This window comes from Perna viridis, chromosome 7 (assembly GCF_037379345.1).
Source record: "Perna viridis isolate PV_CMFRI_1.1 ecotype Kerala chromosome 7, ASM3737934v1, whole genome shotgun sequence".
Lineage (NCBI taxonomy): Eukaryota > Metazoa > Mollusca > Bivalvia > Mytilida > Mytilidae > Perna > Perna viridis.
The window spans coordinates 27,055,803-27,083,351 of NC_142451.1; the positions used below are offsets into that span (position 1 = coordinate 27,055,803).

At 33.6% G+C, this 27,549-nt stretch overlaps 1 protein-coding gene across 1 annotated transcript; it reads left to right on the forward strand.

Annotated features, from left to right (window-relative positions):
- LOC148612078 (uncharacterized) lies at positions 1-26,674 on the forward strand. Its single transcript, XM_088593194.1, has 8 exons — positions 1-266; positions 3,928-4,110; positions 5,388-5,803; positions 7,085-7,250; positions 8,322-8,512; positions 10,345-10,393; positions 11,919-11,954; positions 16,507-26,674. Exons 2-8 carry the CDS (start codon positions 4,020-4,022, stop codon positions 19,056-19,058), a joined length of 3,501 nt encoding a protein of 1,166 aa, XP_088449320.1. The 5' UTR covers positions 1-266; positions 3,928-4,019; the 3' UTR covers positions 19,059-26,674.
- Positions 26,675-27,549: the final 875 nt, after the last annotated feature.

Here is a 27,549-nt window from a genome sequence, read left to right on the forward strand (position 1 = left end):
GCTTTGTTTCTTTGTTTTGTTGTTGGTTTTCTTTTTTTTGTTATGCAAAGGCATGACGTATACGATGTAATTAGAAGCATCATGCGTATTGTGTAAATATGATATATTCAGTTAACATTGAAACAAGTACATGGTAATAGGAAACACGATTGGCATATTCAACACAATTTGAAAATATTTCACCTTGGCAATAGCATCTGGCGATAAGCAGTGAGTCATGTCATTTAAATGTGGACATTTTAAACATTGGATTATGAAGAGAGATGGTAAGTACTGTCATGTACTTAGATCTATAATACTCTCATTTTCCAATATTGATGAATGACTTATTTTCCGTCTTCATCATACTTACAAAGAGCTTTGTGTATACGTATCAAATGGTCGTTGAATGTATTGTCGACCAGCATGTGAAATATGTCACGAATAAGAACTGCACTTGCTAAATAACTTCCGCTAATTTGCATAAGTTTGATAACATTGCTATTTAGCAGAGTTTGTTCATGCCCATTGCAAGACAAAACTGAGAATGTAACAGTTAAAATACTTTTATTACTTTCTATTTGTCAAGATTAAGTTATGGCCCCGAAAACGCATGTCTCTCCCACTTCCATTTACTTAGATGATGGTTCGTTATCTCATTAAACAGTTCTGACGAGTAGAATGAGGGTCTAAAGGGATGGGGTATTAGATGAATATTCAGTTTATTATAGTTTATGTTTAACTTTAATTTAAGCTAATTGAGTGCTTGTCTCCGTGAAGATCAGACAATATACGATTCATTGTATGGAATAACCCACCCACTAATGTTATTTGACTTTTTATATCACCAATATGTAATAAGGACATGGTTTCAATATCATTTGGATTTAACGAATTACATGTATGATTTGTTTTTGAAATGCATTGCAAATAAAAATTTCAAACGAAGTCAGTTAAAAAATTCTCCCGAAAGCCTAACTGCAAATATTCTAAAACAAAAACATAAAATGGTATGTAGTGTGTGAAATGTCTGTTAACATGGCGTGTTTGTAGTGGAAGTATTCACTTTCTGCCAGTGCTTTCTCCCCTCTCCCCGGTCTCCCCGAGCCCCATGCAGGTCCGGGGGTTAAAAGAATAGGCCTGCAGCCGCGCTAAGCTTGTCGTAAAAGGCGACTTAATAGTGCTCAGAACCCTAGCCGTGGGGTTAGGGCGCTCTGCCCACAGAGCAACTGGGATGTGTGCCCAGGTGGTGGAATGGGGTACCCCTGGCGTGTTACATGCTGGGGTTGTCAGGATATAATACGGAAAACCTGACCGCAAACCATAGTGGTGCACCGTGTTGGGAAAGATGCTACGTTCCTTGCACGTTAACGAACCCTACTGTGGTATTCTCCCGCAGTAGGAACCATAGGACTCCGCCACAGGAGGCTAAATTGCCGACCCTACCCACCTCTCCGTATTTCCAGTGGCAATCAAAATTTGTCGACCCCATTGTCCCAGTGTCCCATCCCTTTTTCATTTCATCATCATTTCATGTTCATTTTATCATCAATTTCATGTTCATCGTCTGAATATAGCTGAAATATTGCTGCTCCGACGTTAAACTCCAACAAACAAACAACCAAACCGGTCTCCCCCGACAATATTATTCACTTTGGGCACTGGGAAATTAACACCGATTTATCTTCTAAAATGAATATGCTAGAGTGAAATATAACTCATTTCTAAATCTCGAAATAGTATAATGTGAATATGTATATACTTACATATTAAGAAGACTGTTTTAAGGAGTATATGTATACATATTTAGCCATAGAAAAATCGATATCCTAAAGAAAAACGTTGTTGAAGATTCTGACCCACAATCTTATACGGATCTGATTTAGCATTGTAGAAGGAAATTCTAATCGGTCTCGTGATCTCCACTCGTTATCTTGTTGTATAGACAGACAACATTTGGAACTCATGTTGTTTTTCACTTGAAGATTTAACGATAATACGTATGATGAATATGTCAAAGAAACAACTACCCAACGGGTTGAAAATGTCAACCGAAGGCCACCCAATGGTCTTCAATGAACGACGAGGAAACCCTCACATCACAGGGTGAGCAGCAACTGGCCCAAAACATCACTGTACACTTGTATAGCGAAAGAGATGACCCTATGTACTCAAGGAACATAAAAATAAATATAGGTGAAAATGAAAGAAGATATACAGAGGCCAAAAAATGCCTTACTTTGGGCAGGGACAAAAATAAAGGGGGGCTAAAATTAGAAATATACATTGAAATTACACTGCACTTTTGATGCGTTATACGATGACATAAACATATAAACATTAGAATAACTTCATAGCATGTCTTATTTTTGCATTTGCATATTGTGCAAGATGAAATCAAAATCCGAAATACAAATATTGTTAGGCCAAACACGAATTTCGAAGCTTCCTATCTTACAAATAAAGGGGGATAATCTTACAAATGAATGGGGCATTAAATTATAAAAGCATGCAATATTTTCTCCCTCTCAAAGGCTTCAATAGAAACACATAATATAATGAATAATACAAATAGAAAATTAAAGAATGATATATCAGACAGCATAAAACGTAAGGAAGAAGTCATAAAAAGACCAATCATAAAGTGTTTCGGGATTTTCACATAAAATCGTCCGAATTAATAGTACATTTACAAGTTCTCAAGTTATGTTATGTTGTTCAGTGTAATAAGTGAATAATTATGGACATTAAAATAACACCCCGACAGCTATGGTATGTTGACATCTCGTCGTATTTCATATTGTATGCAAGTGTATGATAACACTTATACATTATTCATATTTCCTATATATGTACTAGATGGGTTAAGTATCAAATCCGGCAATAAAATCAACGTATACCACTTGTATCAATTTTATAAAATGAGTTTTAAGTAAAATGCACTTTCCCTTATTTGGAAAGAATATGCATTAAATTATGTTTATACTTTATATTAACAGCATATATTTATGGTTAAACAGCACATGTTAACACATTAAATAGCATATTGTTATGGTTTAAACAGTATATGTAGCATATGTTAAGTTTTAAACAGCATGTTTATACTTTAAAAGCATATGTTTACCTAATAGTTGACTGGGCGTTCTGGACTAAAAAATACACTAACACGCAAATAGGTGTATGCTTAATTCCTACTCTGTTTAATTTCTTTTTCTATTATTTTATTTCACTAAAATGTTTTTTTTTATGTTCACCATTCCACAATATTTTGTCTCGTTTCTCAAATGAATACAAAATTACATAATATGACATACTGAACATGTTGAAATCTGCCTCTCATCTTGACTTCATCTCTAGATTGAAAACAAATAAGTAAGAAGACTTTCCACTAAACCGTATGACAAATGCGATGACTTTAATTCTCCACCTTTTCGTCCTTTGTAATTACACTGCAGCAGCCATAGAGTATGGATTTTGTGTCTCTCAGTCAAAACACTTTTCTAGAAATTGCTATCATTTGACTTTTATGGAACCTGTAAGAGGAAAGAGTTGAATATATTGATATTTTCTTAAAATGATTACTAGTATGCCTTTAACATTTTACATCAACTAGGATTTCTAAATATTAACTACCCTCCACTTAACACTTTGTTATTCTTAGATACGAAACTAGTAAAGATCCTTACTTAATTAGTATGAGTATTGTTAAGTGTATTACCTGCTAACTTCTCGTCAGACTGAAATCGGGCTCTCGGTGCTTCTAAGTTCAAAGGTTAATTTGGTATTGATTACTTCGTCCTCTATTACATGTACATGTAGTAGTTGAATCTTAAACCAAATATTTAGAAACACATATCTAAGAGTCTGAATGTTCATTTAGGAATTTTTCTATTGGGTATATTATTTTCGTTATGCTGTCTTTTTATTTTCTGATTTCTTCATTCATAGATTATTCAGTGAGTCAAAAGCTGTGAAAGCATTGAAAGACAATGTTTATAAGAAGATAACTGAATAACTACTTTCTTAAGCAACTGTACATAATGGTAGACATCTCGGATGGGAAAGCACTATCACCAACAGAATTACATCAACAGCTTGATGATATCAAAGACAAAGTTTCTGATCTTACAGGTATTGTACCAAGCCAGCGTACCCCACTCAACTCATCAGAATAAGTTTGTTTCGTAATTTCTAGAAAAGCAAAGGACGCTTACCATACCGGTGCACCTGGTCCACACTCCTAGTTTTTAGTGGAATCCGAGTTGCTCATTTACTTTTGTTACTTTGTCTGTATTATTTTTGTTACTTTATGTTCTTTGTTTTGTTTGTCTGTTTTCCATATCTGGTCTTTGTCCCTGGATTACATTCTTTTGATTTCCGCTAGAATCTTGGTTCCATGTATTACTCTTTAAAACAGTCCATTGTAGTCAAAATTTACAGACCATTGTTTTTCAATGGAGCATCCATCTATGGCAACAGCTTATAAATTAACCCTTATCTTCTCTTCATTCACTATATTATCATTCTGCAACAAAGTTTCGGGGACTTTTCAAAACCCATCCAAACATTAATTTTAATTTGTGGTACTTGAATTTGTTCGTGATGATTACTGATCGAGTTGATGTTTTGCAGTGCCTATAACATCATGGGTCTCATTGGAAAATTTATTTGGACTAAGTTTTTTGTGCTATTGTATTTTATTAACTTACACCGAATTTTCATTTAATAATACTATTTTTATACTCACAGATATTAGGCTGTTTTATAAAAGTATATCTTGATGGGTTAATTTGTTACAGATAAAAAAAAATCATGGTTTGCACTTTGTTGTATTTTTTAGTGTTTTTGTTTGCATTTGTGTGTGTGTGTGTGTGTGTGTGTGTGTGTGTGTGTTTTGTTGTTTTATTTTTATGGAATAACACACGTTTATTACTATTGGACTTTACCTTTTTCATGCTATGTCTGGAATTGTAGACAAATATTTGGACGGATAATTCACTATCCCATACTCCTCAGACCTTCAGAAAAGCTGCAGTGGTATTAGAGACATATAGTTGTCGTAATTGAAAACGCAGAAATGCTGTACTATCAGGGGGTTGGATAACAACAACGCATATACCGGTATAATGTATAAAAATGCCCCTCCAGTTGTGCAAAAGCATTTCTCCTAAAACAAAAAATACCAAGATGGATAATTTCACAGGTTTTATGAAAATTGGAAGTATACACTGGTTTTTTTACGTGTTTAATTTCGTATGACCCGTATCCAGGAGGTTCGGCTAGGGACTTACGTTTCCAAAGGGAACATTTAGCTATGTCTATGTAACATACAAAGTTTTATAACAATATGTCTGTACATGTGATTTAAGAATCAGGTACAACGAACATTAAGCTTTTTCTGATTGCAGAATGTATATGTGATCTGGAAGACAACAACAAAAGATGGCTTCTTGTAGGGATAAGTTTAAACACAGTACTATCCCCTGCCTTAAGGAAATATGTTGCACCAAAACTTGAGCAACTATGGCAGACTCTAAAGAATAGCAAAAATATTGACACACAGCTGTATCCACAACAGTTGACCAGCCATCTGACAACGTTTCTTAACTATGAAGCTATCAACAATAACAAGCATCTTGGACTTAAACAGCAGTCTAGATTCAATTACCGTGTTAAGGATTCAGTTGACCTATCAAAATTATTTCTTCAAACAAACTTTGCTCAGTACACAGGATTTGACGACAGCTGTGACTCATCGGCATTGCTAGGCATTATTATCAAAACTGGTATATGTTCTTCAACTGCAAAAGGCTTTGCTGAAAAGGTTAGTTAATCAAAATTAGCAGTCCAATTTATAAAATAAAATCATCGATTACCCTTAACACACCGGTATTAAGTACCAAAAATAAATCCCACCCCGAAACTAACAAAAGCTAGAGGTAGGTATAACACAATACTCCATAAATTTTGTCATTAACTGAAAATACGTAAAACACCGAGGCTTCATTCCTTGCATTGCATATGGTAGAATCTTTCGGTGATGGATTTGGCTTCCTCCTTCGATATATTTGGTTATGAGTACTTCTTGTATACAACTAATATTTAGATTATGATCTTCCTACATATTTGATTTTAATGCTGCTGATGGGAGGTTACTCCTTGAAACACGTGTACAGCATATCAAAATTTACAATATATAAATCTGGTATTTTTTGTATATATGTAAGATTATACATATATGATTGAATAAGCCTCTTGTTAGAATGTGAGTAAATAAAATTTGGAACCTTTAATCTTGCAGCGGTGGTCGAAATTGTTTAAATATGCATCAGGACTAGACACAGACACAATATACAAGTTACATATTTATTTATTTATTTATTTAGTAATATTAATTTGTTACATAGAGTGCTTTAAAGTTTAAGAATTTACCTAAGGTTTTATATTCTTTTGAGGAAAAAAGTCGGTAATATATCATTCATTGTGACTTGTTTTCCCAGCTAATTCTATCATAAATTTCACCTCAAATATCTTTTACTAGAACGCTTCAAATGGCAAATCGAGTGCCAATTCCATTAGTAATATACGTTAACCTAAAAATCTAAAAAAACCCTAACCCTAAGATATATTTTACTTATTTATTTCTTGTCTCTTTTTTTAAATTTGGTATTTTTTTAAGGTAGCTTCTTATTTACTAGATGCAAGCCAATTATCTAAAGAAAGAAACTTAAAAGTAAATTTCATCATTCGTGTATCCCTACTTGACTTTTTATGTGTTTCTAGAAAAGCAGACGACGCCTGATCCACTCTCCCAGTTTTTAGTGGAGTCTGGTTTATTTACTTTTGCTGCACGTTTTATTTCGGTTATTTCGTGATTTTTGTTGTGTGTGTCTGTTTTCCATATCTAGTTTTTGTTTCAGAATTATATTCTTTTGATTTCCGCTAGAATCTCGGTGTACAAAAAAATATTTAAAAAAAACTATTATAATAAATTACTGTTCAATCTGAATGGGTTAGTTCTTAAAAATTTTGACTGAAATGAAGCATGGGTCTCTCTAACGTTTCTTTTTCATTGTGTAATACTCTTGGATTGTGTTTATTGTAGATTAGAGAGGTACGGAACTTATGGGCCCATTGCAACTACACACAGTGGAATGACAGCAAGTATACTGAGGCCATTGACTTATTTGAACAGTTTGTCAGGAGTCTTGGCCTCTCTTCTCAGGAGGAAGAGGATGTTATCGCACAACTTGGAAAATTGAGTCAAAATGGTAAAATATTCAAAATGTTTACTATTGACATTTACTGAAAAAGAATATTTCTCTTATGGTTCGAGGTTAGTTTTTTTACGACTTAACAAATTTGCGGTGATGTTGTCGTATTCATAGCCTGTGTGAGGATCATAAATTGAGCTGAAGTTTACCGGATCCCACAAAGTCAATGTTTTTACCACAAAAAGTTGTTGCACCAACTAATTTGTGGGAGCGACTAGATAAGGCTTTATTGATACATCTTGTTAATATCAAATACGAGAGGATTTACTTGACTGTGCTTAGATTTACCTTAAAGTGTGGTTGAACATTTTACGAGTTATTATTAAAGAGATACATATTATTAAAAAAGCACACAATGAACATGATGAAAACTTAATAAAAAATGGTCAGGAAAATATGTGGGGTGTTTACGTTTACGGTCGTACAAAACTGTGTTTTGCAAATATTTCATATAAAAATGATTTGACACCTAAAATCATGATGACTACAGTTATTTGAATGGACGAAATTTAAGGATTTTAATGTAACGATAGATACATACCAAATTATCTCTCGATCTCTATTTGGTATGTGTTAAAAGAGTACAGACTGTTATATAATCTTTAATTATACAAAAACAATTAAACATTTTAAAGTACAGACACGGCAATTTTTTTTATGAAGTTGATAGTCAAATTTTACTTCAACTAGTCGAATATGACTTTAGTTTAGCACTTTTTATGTCCGCAGACTGTCTGTCTGTCGGTATTTTGTTGGTTATTTGGACATGCTTTCTGATATCCATTTGATATTTGGTACATTCCTTCATCGACCTTTGTGCACCAACCGCTTTGTGGTAGCCTCCAGATAAAGCTGTATTGATACATCTCACGTATTGAATTATTATTTAATTTTTAAATACGAGAAGAATTGCTAGCGTGTAGGCTTTGATTTATAAATGAATTTGTATAGGAGTATAATTGGATCATTTGGCAATTAATTTCCCGCGTTTTTTATCTTGTTAAATCAATTTCAGGTCAGAAATTACTAGCAGGTATCACGTCTGTCATCTTGTTAAATCAATTTCAGGTCAGAAATTACTAGCAGGTACCACATCTGTCATCTTGGAAGATATAACAAAACAAATACATGCTATGATTGAACATGTTGGAGTGATTGTTGTTGATACTCCAGCAGATATCAACAAACTGAAAGATGAACTGACTGGATCAGAGAAGATATTGTTAAATCATTCCCAAAGACTGAAACAATTGGAAGAGGTAAGAACCATAAGATAATGCTAAGTTGAAAGAAACCATAATTATTATGGGTAATATTCCATCAATTTAACCAATGAACATTCGGAAAATATGTGCACAAAAATAACAGCCTCTACATTGTGGTACTATGAGAAAGAAATGTCTTTATTTTAAGAATAGAAACGTTTTACTGTAAAGAGGCGGTCCATGAGAAAACCATATGCTAATCCGCCCGAAGCTGATACTACAAAACAGGGAGGATGCAAACTTCCAAGAACTTGTATAGGGCCCATGGTATAAAATTAACTTATTTTTTACCATTGTTTTTACCGTCAAGCTTTCTTAACTGATTATTTTCAACATGCTCATTTACTTTTGTTACTTTGTATATATTATTTTGGTTATTTAGTGTTCTTCGTTGTGTGTGTCTGTTTTTCATGTCTGGTCTTAGTCCTGGGATTACATTCTTTTGATTTCTGCTAGAATATTGGTTCCCTTGATTACTCATTCAAGTATTTTAAAATTCCACTGAATTGTTACGAATTAAATCGGAAAACTAACATATGAGGTTACATATAATCTCTTTTTTGTGTAATACATACAACATTCTATTTGTTCGCTCATTATGCAAATGTACTGTACGTATCACCTTTCATCGACAAGAGAAAGAAGGACTGAACATTTTAATTTAACACTACATCTTAACAAGAGACTAGAAATGCTGGTAATAGTACCTTGAAGTGCTGGTATAAGTACCACGTCGAAGGTCACGAGAAATATGCATTAGAGTTGAAAAGCCAAGATAAAGATAATGAGATGATAACTGTGATGAACGTTATGATAGACTATATCTGTCTATATTTAGTCAGTTAAGTGGTTTAGTTTTTCAACAGACTGTGGGCTCCCCTATAGACACTATAGTTGTGTCATCTACTTGTTGGTAATAACTTAACACTCCTACGAGGCAGAATTCATCCAAACGTTTTTACACCAAAAACAAAATGCAAATAGGGTATGCAAGTCTCATCATATGACTCCGTGGTTTCATGAGAATGGATCCTCGTTTACCATTCAGCTTCATTGAGATTCGTTTTTAACATAGCGTTGAGTTCTTTACTAAAAGAAAAACATCTTTCCGTGTAAAAATATTGATACAAAATGACAAATATCCATCTCTGCATGATAAAAATGTCAATAAAAGCATGGAATAGAAGATTTTGCATTGTAATGCAGCAGCATTTCAAATTCCGGAAGTAAATTATAAAATGCAGATCGGTCTTCGAATTTCAATACATTCTATATCGGAAATTCCGAAAAGGAAAATGAAACCATTGCGAGACTTACAAACCCTATTGATACAGTCCCTTTCATTTCAGCATTCGATGTATAGATGATGATCACGAAATTATCCTTGATTTGGCGATTTTCATCATCTCATCTAATACAAAGGTCTTGAGATTAAGGACACTACAGACTCTTTAGTCTACTCAACGACATTCATCTAAAAGTTGACAAAAGATGAAAGCCTGCAACTAAAGACTATGACAAACCCGACGATTTTCATTTTCCCAATTATCAATTATTATTTCTTTTGTAGTAACTTTTCTGCAATTCCAGCTGAGGAAGATTTTGCCTCTCAACTCAAACGCTCTTCTAAAAATTGCGAGAAATATTACTGAAATAGTTGGGTATAAAAGAACACTCATGTCTAGCATGTGTGTCCTTTTTATGCGCCTATTTCAGTAAACTGGAATATAACAAAATATATTAACAAAATAAAATTCTTTATCATGATTTTCCCAATAGATCCTTACCATTAATTATTCTACACATTTTACTTTTTTTCAATTCAGAAGACCGATGCGATAACAGGGTCCATTACAAAGTTAGCTGAAAAAATTGGTAAGACTTCATCTTTGAACTTTTAATTGTTTCTCATAAAATGTCCTGTCATGAGTAGTTTATGCGCTTTGTTTGTCTCTTTGGATTGAACTTCATTATTTGAACATTTGTAGAAGTCTTAAGTCATCAGTAGGGCTTTTAAGTGACGTTTTTGGTTCGAAATTTTTATCAAAATCATTAAAAACCGACGACCGATTCGTTTTCAGTTTGCGACTTCTGATTGCATTAATATGATGCATAGAACTTAGATTGCAGTATACATTTTATTAACAACAACGTCTAATGCTTTTCTATAGGAGGTAGGGTCCCATTCTCGTTAATTCGAGGGATACGTGATGTGATTAGCAAGCCCTATACAGCTCTTGTATAGTATAAACTTCCCACTTATACCATGTACCATTCCCAATTCCCCACTGTCCCCATCTTCATTCCACACATGTAATACATGTAATTCCTCATTCTCAGTAGATAAATCATCATATCCCCATACAATCCACATTGCGTGTTTATTATCAAATATTTACATTATCAAATAAAATTTTAAAATTCGTCAACATTTTAGCTGTCATTTTTAATTAAATTTAATGTATTTCTTCATATAAATAAATATTTTAGCACTAATTTCCCCATCCTCTCAATTCAAAATCACCCTCTCTCATACATTACCCCAACCTCCCATCCCCATTCCGCATGCCTGATTCCCCACCATCCCTATATACCATAGAAATGAAAGCTTTCGCCATACAAGTACTGTACCTGCATCGGTTGAATGAGTATAATGGAAACTTTTCAAAGTTTGATAGAACATGTTTGTAACATGTGTACTGACAGCAATCGGAACTACTCGTCCATTACCGCTACACTAAAAAATAAACTTCGGATGCAAAAGGAATTTCTTCTGGGAAAAAAAGCCGGAATTGTAGTCATACGCGAATCAAGTACTATCCACCAGGTGGCGCTAAACATTTTAGTTGGATAGCACTAGAAATAAAGAACAACAACTCTTCCAAGAATTTTGGAAGTATTGGTAAAATATTCGACCAGTTTATCTAAAATTTTAGAATCGGACGGGTAAAATTCCGGACAGATCCATCTGCCTAGTGCCTCTGAGGTTTTTCTTTTGTGTAACTAGAAAGACTGAGGTGTTCCGATTGGTACTGACAGTTTACCCACTTTTACTTTTTAGCAACTGAGTTGCATGATTCACTTAAATGTACAATATCTATTGAAAAAGTAATTAATGGAACCAAGATTCGAGCGCAAAATCAAAACAATATAATTAAAGGATAAAGACTAGGCAGGACAAACCAACTCACACAACAAAGAACTTGAAGTAACAAAAATAACACGTACAACGAATCAAATTTCTTTTAATAATAGGAATAAACAATTCTTATAACAGGCTAAAATGAGTTAAGCAAACGTGCGATTCAAAACATCATTTGAACACTGATCTTTCCTTTAGTGTAATACTATTAATTTGTAATACTTTTCTCATTAATTCGGATTTTATTTATACTTACAGATGAACAAGACGATAGCATTCCAAGGCATATGAAAGGTACGGAGTTGTATTAAATTCAATTAAACATAATATGTAAGTAAATTTTATACAAAAGAAACTATCCGTAAAACTGAAATATTTTATTCGTTTAAGCAACAGTGGTAGGTATAGTATTTAAATCAAGGTAAGAAACACTAAATGATAATACCAACACGAGGCCAACAACTGTACAGACACATGGTTCATTCTACACTATGACAACAAACAAAGACAAAGAACAAAGATAAACAAGTAATCAAAACAATCTGTAGACAAGGAACAGTGATAAATCATTGAAACATTAGTATGATGATGTGGGATGTTTCTAGAAAATGAGAGGAGGCTTACCCTACCGGTGCACCTGATCCATGTTCCTAGTTTTGCTCAAGTCCGGAAAACTCATTTACTTTTGTTTCCTCGTGCGTGTTATTTTGCCTTTTCATGTTATTTATTGTTAATGTCTATTTTCCTCTGTTTGGTCGTTGCCCTTGGATTTTATTCTTTTGATGACTGTTCGAATCCGGTTTCCCTTGACTTCCCTGTCATTTATAACACAACGAAAAGATCATATATTAATGGCAAAGCCATAACATGTGGAATCAATGACATGGATGATAGATAACTAAACAGACAATTGTTTTGGCATTGAAGATAATGGACTGTATAGTTGTGGGGTGAGGAAAGTAGTTCCTAGTAAATACTGTTATGGTCTGTTGTACATGTTTTGTTAAACACTTTTCAAACTATAAAAAAATAATATATATGTTTTGCCTTTTGATTTATTGTTGGCCTTGCTTAAAACACTACTCAAACAGCATGCCTCTTTTAGGACAAATTTGTCTTAAAGATGGTTCGTTGGTATTGAGGTGGCGCTTACAAAAATGGTTTGGTGTTGTCTTAACGCAGGTATATACGGATATTAACAATAGTTTATTTTTTATTGGTTACGTATTTAATTTTATGTGACAATCCATGGTTCGAAATTTTAAATATTTTGCATTGTCTCTCATTTATCTATGAGCCAACATAGAATAAAAATTCGAAACGACATTGATTAACGAAAAAAGAACATTAATAAAAACATTTGTTGTAACAGCCTGCTTATCAATGTAGACACTCCACGAAGGGTATTTAAGACATATGTAAGAACCGGTCATTAACATTTACGTGTCAGACTCTAAGAATCCGGCAGTGGGTGAAACATGGTATGGAAAAAACATCCTTTTGATAGTGTAGTTTGACTATTTGCACCATCAAAATCAAGGTAAAAAGACAATACTTACTTTCCATATCATGCAAATTTATGAGCAAAGTCAATGATGCAGAGATCAAATACCAGTCTTTTCAAATAGAGAAAGTATCCGTGAGTTTTATTGTCAAATCGGTGGGGTTTTGAAATGCACGTTTATTCCATTTTGCCTGATTTTTACACTTACACTTAATTATGTTGTATCAAATTTGAGATCATATTGTAGTCCAATGGTTGTCTGATTTTTATTCTAGAATAAAATGCTTAAGAACTATACTATAAAAGAACTACGACGAGTCGACAGCAATGAATATTATTGTCACAACCAACGTTTATCCAATGTTGAAATACTTATGATTACAAAAAAAGCAAATTTGCTTGAATAAATTCGCGAATATGTTTAATATTAGTCGTACTGTTTTCACTTGAATATTTAATGCCGAAACAACACCATGCAATTGAAACTTAAATTACAATGACACATTTTTGTGTCGACAGTGGCAGTCTTCATATAGTAGGTGATTCTTGCATGTCTAAAACATATATAGACCGTGCTAGAATTATAAATCTTTGTTTTAGTAGTTGGTTGATGTGGGAGGTTGAATATGTTGTTAAAAAAACAGAATTTTATACGCATAGATATTTAATACCAAAATGAATCGTTTACCAAGATTTGGATAATACAAATTTTAGTTTCATTACTGTGAAAGAACTTTTTCATGGGTACCAATTTTCGTGGTAAAGGAGAAAACGATCAGTTCGTGGAACAAATATTCAAGGGAACCATGGTTATAGCGGTAATCAAAAGAGTGTAATCCAGGGACAAAGACCCGATATGGAAAACAGACATACACAACAAAGAACATGAAGTAACTGAAATCACACATACAAAGTAACAAAATCAAATGAGCAACTCGAACTCCACTAAAAACTGGGAGCATGGACCAGGTGCACCGGTAGGGTAAGCGTCTTTTGCGTTTCTAGAACACCTAGTTGCTCATGATAAGTCAAGTCCGGGGCAGACGAAAGAGGAAAGGAAAACTATGACCTGTTGAATAAATCAGTTTCCTTGGCGCAGGTTCTTGAATTCATGGATTTGACAACTCTTTCATAAATGAATTGAATATTTTCTTTCCTTTGGGAGCCAAATGTCGTGGTATACCATACCCACGAAATCCACAAAAATTGGTACCCCACGAATAGTAATACTTTCACAGTATTCGGAGTGTCGTATTTTTTATTTCATTTAACAAAAATATTTATGAAATTAAAGAAAAGTACAAATTAGTTGCCGTATGTTTGTCAACGTTAGCCCAACGTTTTTACACGACCATAAAATGCAACAATTTTGCAATTGTACAATTAATATCACCCTGTCGTCATTGTTATCGTTGCCGTTAACTTGTATTTATTTACGACAACCTGAATAAAACTTATCCGATATTTTTTTAACTTTAACACAATGTTAAAATTAAAGGGAAGGGAACTTTTTTTTTAATAGCTGTCCCACCCCCTGAAAATGAGGGGCTTAAAGGAGGAAAATTATTATTAGAATTGAAGTAAAATATGTTGTTGTGATTTTTGATGATTCTGATATAAATTTGTTCCATATGAAATCCTGCTTTAAGAGTTCAATACAGGATAGACTGATCATGGATTCTTTTGGAGTTAAAGGGGTACGAAATTTGGCCACATCTAAAAAAACTTTTTTATACTTTGATTTCTTTTTATGAAATCCCCATTTGTGATTTTCAATCAGATTTTATATATCTCTTACGGTTTTTCAGTTATAAGAGGCCAAGTAGGGCCACGCAAATTGTTTCCATTAGATTCTGAGCCTGAGCCATTCTATCATAGTAATCAAGGGAACCAAAATTCGAGCGGAAATCAAAAGAAGGAATTTCAAGGATAAAGACTAGACAGACACGCACACAACAAAGAATATTAAATAACCTAAGTAACACGTACAACGAAACAAAAGGGAATTGAGCAACTAGGACGCCACATACAACTGGGACCTTGGACCTGGTGGACCGGTAGTATAAGGTTCGTCTCGTGTGTTGTTTTTAGAAACAATCACCGAGGTAAGTGTCAAGTCCCGGGTAGACGAAATAACGTATGAGTTATGATGTAGAAACTGTATACGCATGTGTTGAAGGGATGTTGCCATAGACAAAAGAAAAGTCGACAGTACGGAATGAAAAGTCCTTGTATTTGTCATATATTTTGGTCTTACGCTTTCTCCTTCTGTCGATCTCAATATCAAGCTATGGGACTGACTGTATAGTGTATGTAGTGTATTTTATCTCAGGTTTCATTGAATTGATGTGAGGAATCCCCCCCCCCCCAAATGGATATCAAAGGATTTGGCGAAATGACGTGCCTTCGTCTGGATCAGATCAGCTAAAAAGAAAGAATATTTTAGCGAGTAGCGAAGCACAATTTCTTCCCATGGGCATGAACCATACGTCGAATGGAACATACAATTTACTTGAGAAAGGAGTGGTTTTGAATTGTCAACTTTCCTTTCATCTGTGGCAACATCCCTTCGGCTCCTGCGTATGGAGTGTTCATATCACAACTCATACGTTATGCCAGAGCTTGCTGAAACTACGTAGACTTTTTGTATCGCGCTAGAACTCTAACAAATAGGCTTCTGGAACAGGGTTATGTTGCTACAAGATTGAAGTCATCACTACGGAAGTTTTATGGTCGTCATCATGATCGTTATGGTGTATCCATCAGCACCATGAAAACTGATTTATTCTACGGGTCATAGTTTTCCTTTCCTCTTTTGTCTACCCCGGACTTGACTTTTTATGAGCAACTCGGCGGGTGTTTCTAGAAAAGCAGAGGACGCTTACCCTACCGGTGCACCTGGTCCATGCTCCCAGTTTTTAGTGGAGTCCGAATTGCTCATTTACTTTTGTTACTTTGTATGTATGATTTTAGTTACTTTATGTTCTTTGTTGTGTATGTCTGTTTTCCATGTCTGGTCTTTGTCCCTGGATTACATTCTTTTGATTACCGCTATAACCTTGGTTCCCTTGATTACTCTTTGATTATTTCTCCACTCGAGATTGTTAAATAAGGATGTGAATAGCTTTAGTGGGCTTGTTCGTCTTTTTTTTTTTTACTATTGAGAGTAACTAAATTCTTTTGTCTGTATTGGGCAGATGTTGGTTTTATGGTCACCTTGCGCTGGGTTAATGTTATATAGACTAATTCTTGCCCACTTTTTTGGCCCAGCGGTTGTATATTAACTGAGTTTATAAAAAAACCCATAGTACTCATAATATATTGATTTTTTTTTTATTTTAGAAAAACACCAAGTTCACATTGAAGAATGGAAGCAAGATGGGAAAACATTTACAGTAACCAGGGCAACAAAATATGTAGCCAAACTGATAAAAGAGAATGATGTTGTAATGGTCACTGGGAGCTCTGGTACAGGAAAATCGTCAATCATCCACCATATAGCACTAGAACTACAATCACATGAGGGTTATGATATCATTCCATTTGTAACTTGTCCAACCGACATAGTTAAGTACAGAGATGTAAAAAAGAAACAAGTTTTCGTTGTAGATGATATTTGCGGGAAAAGTTTTATAAATGACCTAGACTTACAAATATGGAGTGATCAGAGTGAAAAGATTGAAAAATTATTGCCTTCTGATACCATGCCAAACCAGACATCAGAAGATGAAAAGCATGGACGAATAAAAATCCTTGTTTCATGCCGTTTGCACATATTCAAGGATGATAAATTTAAAACCTTAAAGATGTTTATGAAAAATACGTGTAATTTACAATCTGAGGAGCATTGTTTACTTCCCGATGAAAGGCAAAGGATGATCAAAATGTATACAAGTCTATCAGAATCCGATATGATGAATCTGAGCAAAATAATGCAGAAGTACTTTTATTTTCCCCTGATTTGTAAGATGTCGAAAGGAAAACAAGTAAAACAATTAACTGAACTTTTTTCATCTCCTATTGAAAGTATAAAGAATGATATAAAAGTCATGATAGAATCCAAAGAACTTGAGCATTGTGCTTTGGTTCTATGTGTATTGTTTCAAAATGGATTCGATGAAAAATACTTGAGTCCACGAACAATGCCGAACACTGTTAAACAGAAAGTAATTGATATAGTTACTACTAATTTTGAAATCAATCTCGGAAGTGAAATGAAAAGAAAAAAGCTTTCTAACACCTTCAAACGACTTGATGGAACATATATCAAGAAAACGGGTTCAGTTTATAGTATAGCACATGATAAACTCTATGATATGATTGCTGTAACATGCGGGCGTCAACTGGTAGAACTTTTTATTCAATATGCACCTTCAGCTTTTATAGCAGAAAGATTCCGATTTCAAAGTATTTTTTCTGATGACGAAGATTCATGCATATACTTATCAGAGGATATTGAGAATTATTTTTTTGAAAGAATGTTTAAAGATCTCAAAGAACAAGATGGGACGTCCTTCTTTTGCAACCAGCAGTTGAAAGAAAAAAGGTTTAAAGACAAAGTGATGGAATATATAGAGAATAACAAGGATTACTGTAATAATTTATTTCTTGAGCTGGATTCTATAGGTGTACATCAATCGATACAATATGAAGATCATAGCAGTACACCACTGATTGAAGCTTCAAAGATTGGGTTCTATGAACTAGTTCAATGTCTCATATCTTTAAAATGCAATTTAAACAAAGAAGATAGCTATGGACGGCCGCCTTTAAGCTATGTATGTAAACATGGCTTTGTGGATATTGTAGAACTATTTATTAAAAATGATGCGAACATCATTCAAGATGCTTTGTATTATGCATGTTTCCATGGTGATATAAATATCATGAAATTTTTACTGGAAAGAAATGCTGATGAAACAAAGTTAGGAAGGACTAACGAATCCCTACTGTTTGTTGCATGCTTTCATGGCCATCCTGATGTAGTGAAATTTTTGATAGAGAGAAATGCTGATACAACTCAATGTAATTATAGTGGAGACCCTCTACTCTATGTTGCTTGTAGACGTGGTACTATTGAAGTTGTGAGAATGTTATTAAATTGTAACGTTGACGTCTCTCAGAAGAATGGATCAGGGGATACTTCACTGTATGTTGCGTGTGAGCGCGGCTATATTAATATTGTTAAATTGCTACTTGAGAAAAATGCTGACGTGTCACAGTGTGGTCGTTATAGTGACCCTCCGCTGTATGGTGCTTGCATAGGGGGCCACATTGATATCGTGAAATTGTTGTTAGAGAAAAAGGCAGATGTGTCTCAGAATGGGGAATCGGGAACCCCATTATGTGGCGCATGTAGACGTGGTCAGACTGCTATTGTGAAATTGTTACTAGAGGTTAATGCTGATGTATTACAGTGTTGTAGGAATGGAGATAGTCCACTGTATGTTGCGTGTAGTGGCGGCCATGTTGATATCGTTAAGTTGTTACTATACAAGAATGCCGATGTTGCACGGTGTGGAATGTTAGGAGACACCCCTCTTATTGTTTCGTGTGTTGGAGGGCATACTGAAATTGTGAAATTGTTGCTTGAAAGAAATGCTGATGTATCCCAATGTGGCGAGGAAGGAGATACCCCGCTGTTTAGTGCATGTTGGTGTGGCCATACAGAAATAGTAAAATTGCTACTAGAACGAAATGCCGATGTGTCAAAGTGTGGTGAACTAGGACCTCCATTATACGCTGCTTGTAGAGAAGGTCATAATGATATAGTGAAATTGTTGCTAGAAAGAAACGCTGATTTGACACAGAAAGGTTGGGATGGAAGAACACCATTCGATGTAGGAAATGAAAGCATTAAAAATCTTATAAGGAATTACAAGTATAAGACTTAGTATTCCATTTCATTTGAGTACAAATGCTGTTAGGTTTACTTATTACACGAAGCGTATTTAATTTCTAATACGATACTTGTGCAGGCGGATCCTCATTTGCTAGAAAAGAGGAATATTTACGTAAGGATTACTGAAAGAAACTATTCCAATTTCATCTCACTTATTTACATATTGATTGTGTAATACTAGGTGTTCAATTATGTTATCCATTAACTGATAACAATGGATTGATACACTTCGGAAGATATTTGAAATCTATCTTTTTTCAGGAATTATTGGTTCCAAAATAAGTTATATAGTGAGTCGTCATGGTTCGATTGAACACTGGAATATTCACATTTAAAGAAGACATGATACAAAAATTTCCTTTTTTAAACATATATATTTATAAAAAAACTAGAGTATGTTTAGATACGAGTATCACAAACGCTTTCTCATCAGGTTAGCGCTAAATAAAGTTAGAATGATTTATTTGTGTTATCTGGACGACATAATTAATATGTATAAATGAAAACCGGAAGTAACACCCACTTAGCATATATGGAAGTGCGACGTCATTGGTTCTCAATCTCCATTTGGATGCATTGGAAATGTATAGACGTGCCCGAAAAAATTAATAAATAAAAAAAATAGCTTGTATATATAATGCAGGGTGGTCCAATGATCTGTGTATGTGTCCGATAATCGTGTTTAGAAAGTAAAAAGACTAAAGTTCTACTCCTTTTCTGTCAACGTTTCATTTTTGTTAGACATACGTCGCCGCGTGGCGAAAACACAGCTACTTTGCACACTTTTTAGGACTTGTCCGGGAGGGTGCAAATAAAATAGTGACACTGTGTAATGAATTAAGAAGCTCGGTAGACTTAATTATGGCCAGGAGAAAGCATGGGCGGCTTCTTTTATCTTTACATTCTTCGGCGCCTCGTGACACAGATGTCGACACTGGTGTATGACTTCGATAATTGAAATAAAATTGCATTTCTTTTGTCTTACGAATTTTGAAATAAGCCAATTTACATGGTGAATTTGATACAATACACAATTTATAATAAGCGACCCTAAGTGAGTTAAAGGGAGCTTTTCTGGCACGAACAATATTTTTATAGGTTACTTAAAATATTTAATTTTAGCTTTTTCAACTGATTTAGAACACGAGGAAGCTTCAGCAAGAAACCGTTATGGGTTCTCAAACAGAATTATCAAAGAACAATGAATAAGTAAACATGTTCGTATTATCCTACAGGTTACAGACCACCAATTCAACCAATGAGCATTTGGAACGTACGCAAAAATAGTCCTACGCAGAAATTACCCCTGTTCCTCATAGTGCTGTGAAAAAAGTTCTCATCTTATTTAAAAAATTTAAACAGTTTCTGAAAGGAAAAACATTTCTGTACATTTTATAGGTGAATTTTGCTTCTTGTGATGTGAAGCCGAATCTCCATAATGATTTTTAAATATACCCCTATCTTGTGAAAACACTGGGATTTCCCATGCTATTTATAGACCCTTCACTTCCGGTGACCAGTACTGCACTGCAAGTCTGCTAACCCCACATGCCATTCTGAGGATTGTGAGCTGACATATGTAGATTCATGCTGATATATAGTCCTCTGCAGGTTAAAGTTAAGGTAAAGTCCAGAGAAGCCATTGAATATTGTGAAATTAGCATAGAAGCCTATGGGAAGTGGAATTAGTGGTTTTTAGCCTACAGCAGTACTTGCGGAGTACTGGTACACTTGTCAGGAGTAACTTTCCGTAAAAAGTGGTAAAATCAATATTTTCATTAAAGATTGAGATCGGAACAGTTTAACTCTTAAAATTTGAATTTAATTTACTTAATATATAAACTTCAATCGAACATGACAGAACATATTGAAATATTTTTATGTAATCTTCGAGAAGAAATGGTGTCGTCTCTCTGTGGAGTCTAGTCTTCACACATGTAAAAGTTAGATATTGCTGTCATTGTTTATCATTTTCTTCTCGAAGTTGTTTAAATTAGTACAACTGTGAGTATGTATTCGCTGGCAAACCAAAACTTTCAATATTTTCACTCTAATTTGTAGAAATCACATGAAAACTGCGAAAGCCCCACGCAGTTCAACCACTCGATCTATGAATTGAGAACTATTGACGTAGCACGGTCACGTGATCACATGGCTAATTAAAATTCATCTGGCTTGGGTCATCGTCGACTTTGAATCAATCTATCTTCAATTGAACGACGTAAGTGACTACCAGGGGCGTTTTTATGATATATATTGTGTATCATAAAATCAAATAAACCAAAAATTGAAAAAAATAATCTTTTTTGTGTCATGCCTCCTTTAAGCTTTTCGAATGACAGGGGTAGTTTACCCTATGCTTAATAAGAATGCTATTATTTTTTTCAATGAGTTATAAATATTGTTTACCACTGTATATTTGTAGTAATCTTCTAGTAAACAGAAGCTTTTTGAGAATAAATTTTGATAATTTCTTCGACATCTTTCACTTCAACTGTATCTTATTTCATATTTCAAATTTGTCAGAACACATTTTTGTTACCTTTAAATATTTATTAACAAGCACTGTATAGTTCTCTGTGTACACCTCTGTTAGTGCGTATTTTGATATTCCGGTGTCCGTACGTCCATCCGTCGTTCATTCTCCAGACAATAACTCCAAAATGCTGTCACCAATTTTTGTAAAACTCTAGATGATTTGTTCCTTTCTATTGGCGTGGGTTTCCTTTTGATTAAAACATACTGTTTCCTTTTATGCTCACCTGCCAAAGGCCACGTGAGCTATTGCCATTACTTGACGTCCGTCGTCGTTGTCAGTCTTCGTCCGTCGTTGTTATCAAGTTTTCAAAACTCTTTTCCTAGGACACTACTTGACCTATTCGAACCAGACTTGGTATGAATATTCCTTGGGGTATCCTGCATAGAATTTATGTGGGGATTTTGAAAAAAACATTGCGCTGTTACAAAAAATAGAACGTAACGGGGCTCAGACAGAAGTTTTTCGCATATATCTGCATAACCGTTAGGTGAAGCAAAAATATTCAGCATGATGAAGACATCTTTCATTGAAAGATGAAAAATGACGGTTTTTTTTTACAGTTTTCAGTCAATATCTTGAAAACTGTGATAGATAGAATGTAACTCTCAATTGCTTAAATGATCCTTATAATAAGGTCTACAGGAGAATGCGGGATTAAAGTTGCCAGACGACTCATTGTTAAAGTCATTGCCTTCGAAAGGAAAAAACGATTACTTTTGCAGTTTTCAGTCAATATCTTGAAAACTGTAATAGATAGTACGAACATTTCAGTGATGAAAAGATCAAAATAATAGGTCCTACCAAAGTCTTGAGTCAAAATTGTTGGACAACTCCTTGTAAGAGTAATTGCTCTTGAAAGGCAAGAATTTAATCGTATTTGAGCGATTCAGGCTCCTGGAAGCCTCTTGTTTACAATTTTCAGCCAATATCTGGAAAACTATGATAGATAGAAAGAAACTTTCAGTTGCTTAAATGATCCTTATGATAAGGTCTACAGGAGTATGCGGCGATTAAAGTTGTCAGACGACTCCTTTTTAGAGATATTGCCCTTGAAATGCATTAAATGACGTTTTTAGCACTTTTCAGCAAATATCTTGAAAACTATGATAGATAAAATGAAACTTTCAGTTGATTAAATGATCCTTATGATAGGTCCTATCAAAAATGTCAGGCTACTCTTTATCAGAGTTATTGCACTTGAAAGGGAAAAATATAAGCAGTGGAGCGATTTAAGCTTCTTGTTTTTTTTTGGTTTTTTTTTCATTTTGGGGTTTTAGGACTTTATTTTTCAGAACAAAAACAAAATACGTCTTTTTTTCGGGCTATATCTTAAACACCCTTGTAACAATGTCAGTGAAATTTTGGTGAATTGTCCATTTATATTGATATAGGTTACCTTTAAATTTTTGTAAATTGCCATCACTTTTACGATTAAGAGGTGTGAAACTTCGATCTTTCGTACCCTTCTGCATGTGGGGGTATATAGTGATAGGGGTGTCCGGCAGTCCTTCAGGCCATACTTCCATCATAAAGTTCCTTACGTTACGTTGCTAGAGACTGAAATCTTATCCCTACTACTCATATACCACTGAATAGAATTGAATAAAACTTTCAAAGAATCTTTATTACATATTCTCATTGTGCACCTTCTCTTTTAGATTTTGATCCGAATTAATTTGGGAATTCCGCATATCAAGACATGAACTTCGTCATTTGTGATTATGGGGTCTTGGGAGGACCCAACTCTTATCCTCTGCTCCTCCTGCACTACTGAATGGAATTGAATAAAACTTTCACAGAATCATTTAAACATATTCCCATTGCGCACATCTTATTGTAGTTCTTGGTCCAAATCAATAAGGACGTCAAAAGGTGCATGTCATCAAATGATGGAGTGGGGATGCGAAGTTGGTGAGCATTGCTCAAATTTTTTGTAGTTTTTTTTTTTTTTTTTTTTTTTTTATTATTATTTTTAATTTTTTCAAATTATCCAAATTCAGAATTGTCTCAAGCTACAATCTGTGTCCTTGTTTGATCAAGGGTTCGACCCAAGCGGGCGTTTCTACCTTCGCTCCGGGAATCATTGCATTTGTTAATGTTATATGACTTTTTTAATGCTGTCATGTTATATGGGTCATTATAAAAGAAAATGTGCAATGGTGTTGTCCCTGTAAGCTGGTGGATGTAATTTTTTGATATACATACAAAATTTATGTTTTCTAACGTGTTTTTTGTATGTCCCTGGCACATTTTCAATCTTTACAAACTTTCTAATGTTTAAAAACTCTACTTACTGTGGGGATATTTTGAACGATGAATATTTGGAATCGCTGACAAAAAAAACCTAGAACCATTCATTTCTGCAAAATTATTTTTTTAAAAACACCAACCCAGAAATTGTATTTATTTTGAGAATGACCCATATATGTATCTTTTAACTTGCATTTAGGTATAGAAATGATTAAAGTTTACATTGTAAATGATATTTCATGCTTGGTTAAATTTTTCTCTATCAATATTTTTATAATTATATTCATAAACAGAAAATTACATGTGGCTCTTCATAAAACCCCTTTCTTAAGAGGTGAAATATATGTAGAATGTAGAATGCACTGTAACATTTAAAATTAAGGGAGATAGCTCTGTCAATGATACTTAAATACAATAGAAACTATTGGATTTTCAACGTGAATAATCTCCTAAGAGTAGACGGTTTGGAATAAATAGTTACACATTTCATCAAATAGACCAATACAACTGCTTAAGGAGGTAGACCTAGGGTAAGGGACATAACTCATGAAATCAGTGATATGTTTGCATCATACAAAATTTCAACTTAGCCTCACAATCTTTCATTTGAAGCAGAATAAAATGAATTCAAGTTAATCAGATGCTTACATAAGATTGATGTCAAATCCTGAATACAAACGTTCCAGTGATTTTTAAGAGTTGTTTCCCTTATCCTAGGTCTACCTCCTTAATTGAATGAGCAAACTTATTTTGTGTAACTGCTCTTTTTCCTGTAAAATGTCTTTATGTGTTACGATTACAAATCGCGTTTCAAATAATTTTCACAGCTTAAGGTTATTAAAGGGCTTAGTTCCTATTTTTTATGCGATATTAATAGGAAATAAATGCCAGGAAAGAATGAAGTGTTTTTAAAAAATGATTTTTGCCTGAATCAACGCTGAATTATAAATGGCTTTGCTGTCTTTCGAAAACTAATAAAACAAACATTTCTTTATTCAAATGTTCAACACAAATGATAAGTACCCTACATGCCACTGTTGTCGTAGTATACTTTAGGTTTACACTCCGTCCGTCGGCTTCTCACTCAGGCAAATCAATGTCCGCACCAAGTTACAGATCAAGTCTGACTTTGTCTCGGTTCATTGATATTTTGCCGAGTTCCGGCCTCTGGACTTAAAATATATATACAAATCTCCGTTTTCTGCCATTTTTCGTCATGTTTTGATATTTCGTACACCGCATTAATATGTCAAGAAATAGATCAATCATCAAGACTTTTTTTCGGTTAATTTTTTGCTTAGGTATGGCCCTTAGACCTACAATATTCATGCATAAACTCAGTTTTCCCAATTTTTTTTTTGCATCATGCTTGAAGATATTCAATTGATATTCGACGAATAAAATGATCGGGACAAATGACAGATAAAGTTTGCATTGTCGTTCTTTTTTTTTTTTAAATCTTATGCTAAATATATAATTATAGCCCATTGACTTTGGAAACTAATGCACACATTCAGTTTAGCTTTTTCCCGACATGCTTGCAGATTCATACTTTTGATTTTGGGTACATGTACATGACTATATCTTCGTGAGTTTTCGTTTAAGTTCCAGCCAATCGAATGAGTTTTGGCTGAGAAGTGTCCCTTGAACTTTTATATTGTTATTGATTTTTCAGTTGTCAAGATTTTGTTTTACAGAGTCATATTAGCCCTATCAATAGTCTTTGTTCGGTTGGTGACATTATGTTTTTTTTTATTTACAATATCCTGTTAACTGTTAAAATAGTATTTGTAAATTTCTTGGCTATTGTTTTCCAGAATTTGTTTTACCAGAAATATATCTTATCTTTATATGCAATTTTTTTTATTAAAATGTTCTTGTTCAATTTGCGTAAAGTTTTTACACTTTAATCATTATTATTTTATTCTAGATGTTTTGACTCTTTCTGTATTCAATCCACAGACTCAAATACAGAATAATTTTATGTAGAGTATGGGAAAAAGTGATTTATAAATTTTATGATTTGTGTTTTACAAATTGTTCGATTATGCGATTTGTGGAACGAATTTATATTTTGTATATGATACAAAGACATTGAATTTGTATAAAGACATTGTATTTGTATAAAGACATTGAATTGTGTCTTAATATTGTTAAGATGGCAATGAAATCACAACACATTAAGTAGCACTCCAGCTAAGAATCAGGCAAAATGTGATTCATGGGTGAAATGCCTACATATTTTTATTTTTTATATTTTGTTTGAAATGCCATAGTAAACAGATATTAACAGTCGGTTTTTCATATACCCCATGCTCTTAGGAGATAAATATTATATAGAATGCACTGTAGATTTCAAAATTAAGGGAGATAACTCTGTAAATGACACTCAAATACAGTAGAATCTATTAGAATTTCAATGTTGATTATCTCCTAAGAGCAGGCAGATTCGAATAAATATTTACACATTTCATAATATAGACCCATAAATCAACTTAATTTCAAAAATAAAAATATATAGCCTTTTTTTTTCATAGATTTTTCATGATTCTTACAAAGACTACTACTTAATCTGTAAAGGCTGAACGTTAAATATTTTATCCTTAAATTTTTTCGATGGTATATCATAGCAATGTACTTGAATGTGAATAAGGAAATAACAGATTTTACATTATCACTAATATTTTAGGCATTGCTAAATTTTGTTTAACACAATATATATATTCCATTTTTATTGTTATAAATGCAGTTAATAGTGAGCATCACCTATGTTCAAACATTTACGTGCTGTAAATTTTCTTGATTAAAATTTACACTTACGTATTTATTGACTGCTTTTAGACCAGCCAGGTCGTTTTTTATGTAAAAAATGAGGTTTTAATTTAGATTCAAACCTAGTTTGGATGTAATTCTTATTGGCAATTAAATACAAAGAAATGTTCAAGGCTTGGTCATTATTTGTCATTAAAACTTTAAATTGTAAGTCGTACCAACTTGAAACGATTTCGATTTTGATTAATATCTTTATTTATTTTAATTTTATTTTGGGCTTTTCCTTATTCTTACCTTTTTTAAACAGATAATCAAATAATTTATTTTCTTTTGTGTTAAGACAACTATCAAAGGACTGAAAGTTTATTTATCTTTGGATAACTTTTGGATTTCACTATACATGCTATACTGGTTTTAGAAACTATAATTTGCTTTGAGATGAATTTCTTCCTACATGTACTGTTTTTCAATTACCTCCCTTTGTATGTTTCTATGTTACTGGAAATAGTCATTATCTTTCGTTGTTGTTTTAAAGAAAGAGTAATCAAGGGAAACATGGTTCTAGCGGAAATCAAACGATTATAATCTGGGGACAAAGTCCACACACAACAAAGAACATCAAATAACCAAAATAATAGGTACAAAGCAAAAAAAAAGTAAATGAGCAACTCGGGCTCCACTAAAAAACTGGACGCATGGACCAGGTGCACCGGCAGGGTAATTGAAAAGTAAAAATAGTTTATTACTGATGGTACTTTTCCAATAATTGTTCTTCAAAGTATAACAAATATCTTATATTGTTTTTAATTTTTCAGTACTCTACACTTCACCCTTTAAAATGTATGCACGCTTTTAATAATTATGCTTCGTGATATCTTAACCAATATTATGGTATCTATAATATTGCAATGATGAATGTTCT

Excerpts from the sequence above, each read along its gene's own strand:
- LOC148612078 (XM_088593194.1), top strand. The coding sequence starts at position 4,020 with ATGGTAGACATCTCGGATGGGAAAGCACTATCACCAACAGAATTACAT. Across the intron at positions 4,111-5,387 it reads CAAAGTTTCTGATCTTACAG|AATGTATATGTGATCTGGAA; the intron begins GTATTGTACCAA and ends TTCTGATTGCAG. Across the intron at positions 7,251-8,321 it reads TGGAAAATTGAGTCAAAATG|GTCAGAAATTACTAGCAGGT; the intron begins GTAAAATATTCA and ends AATCAATTTCAG.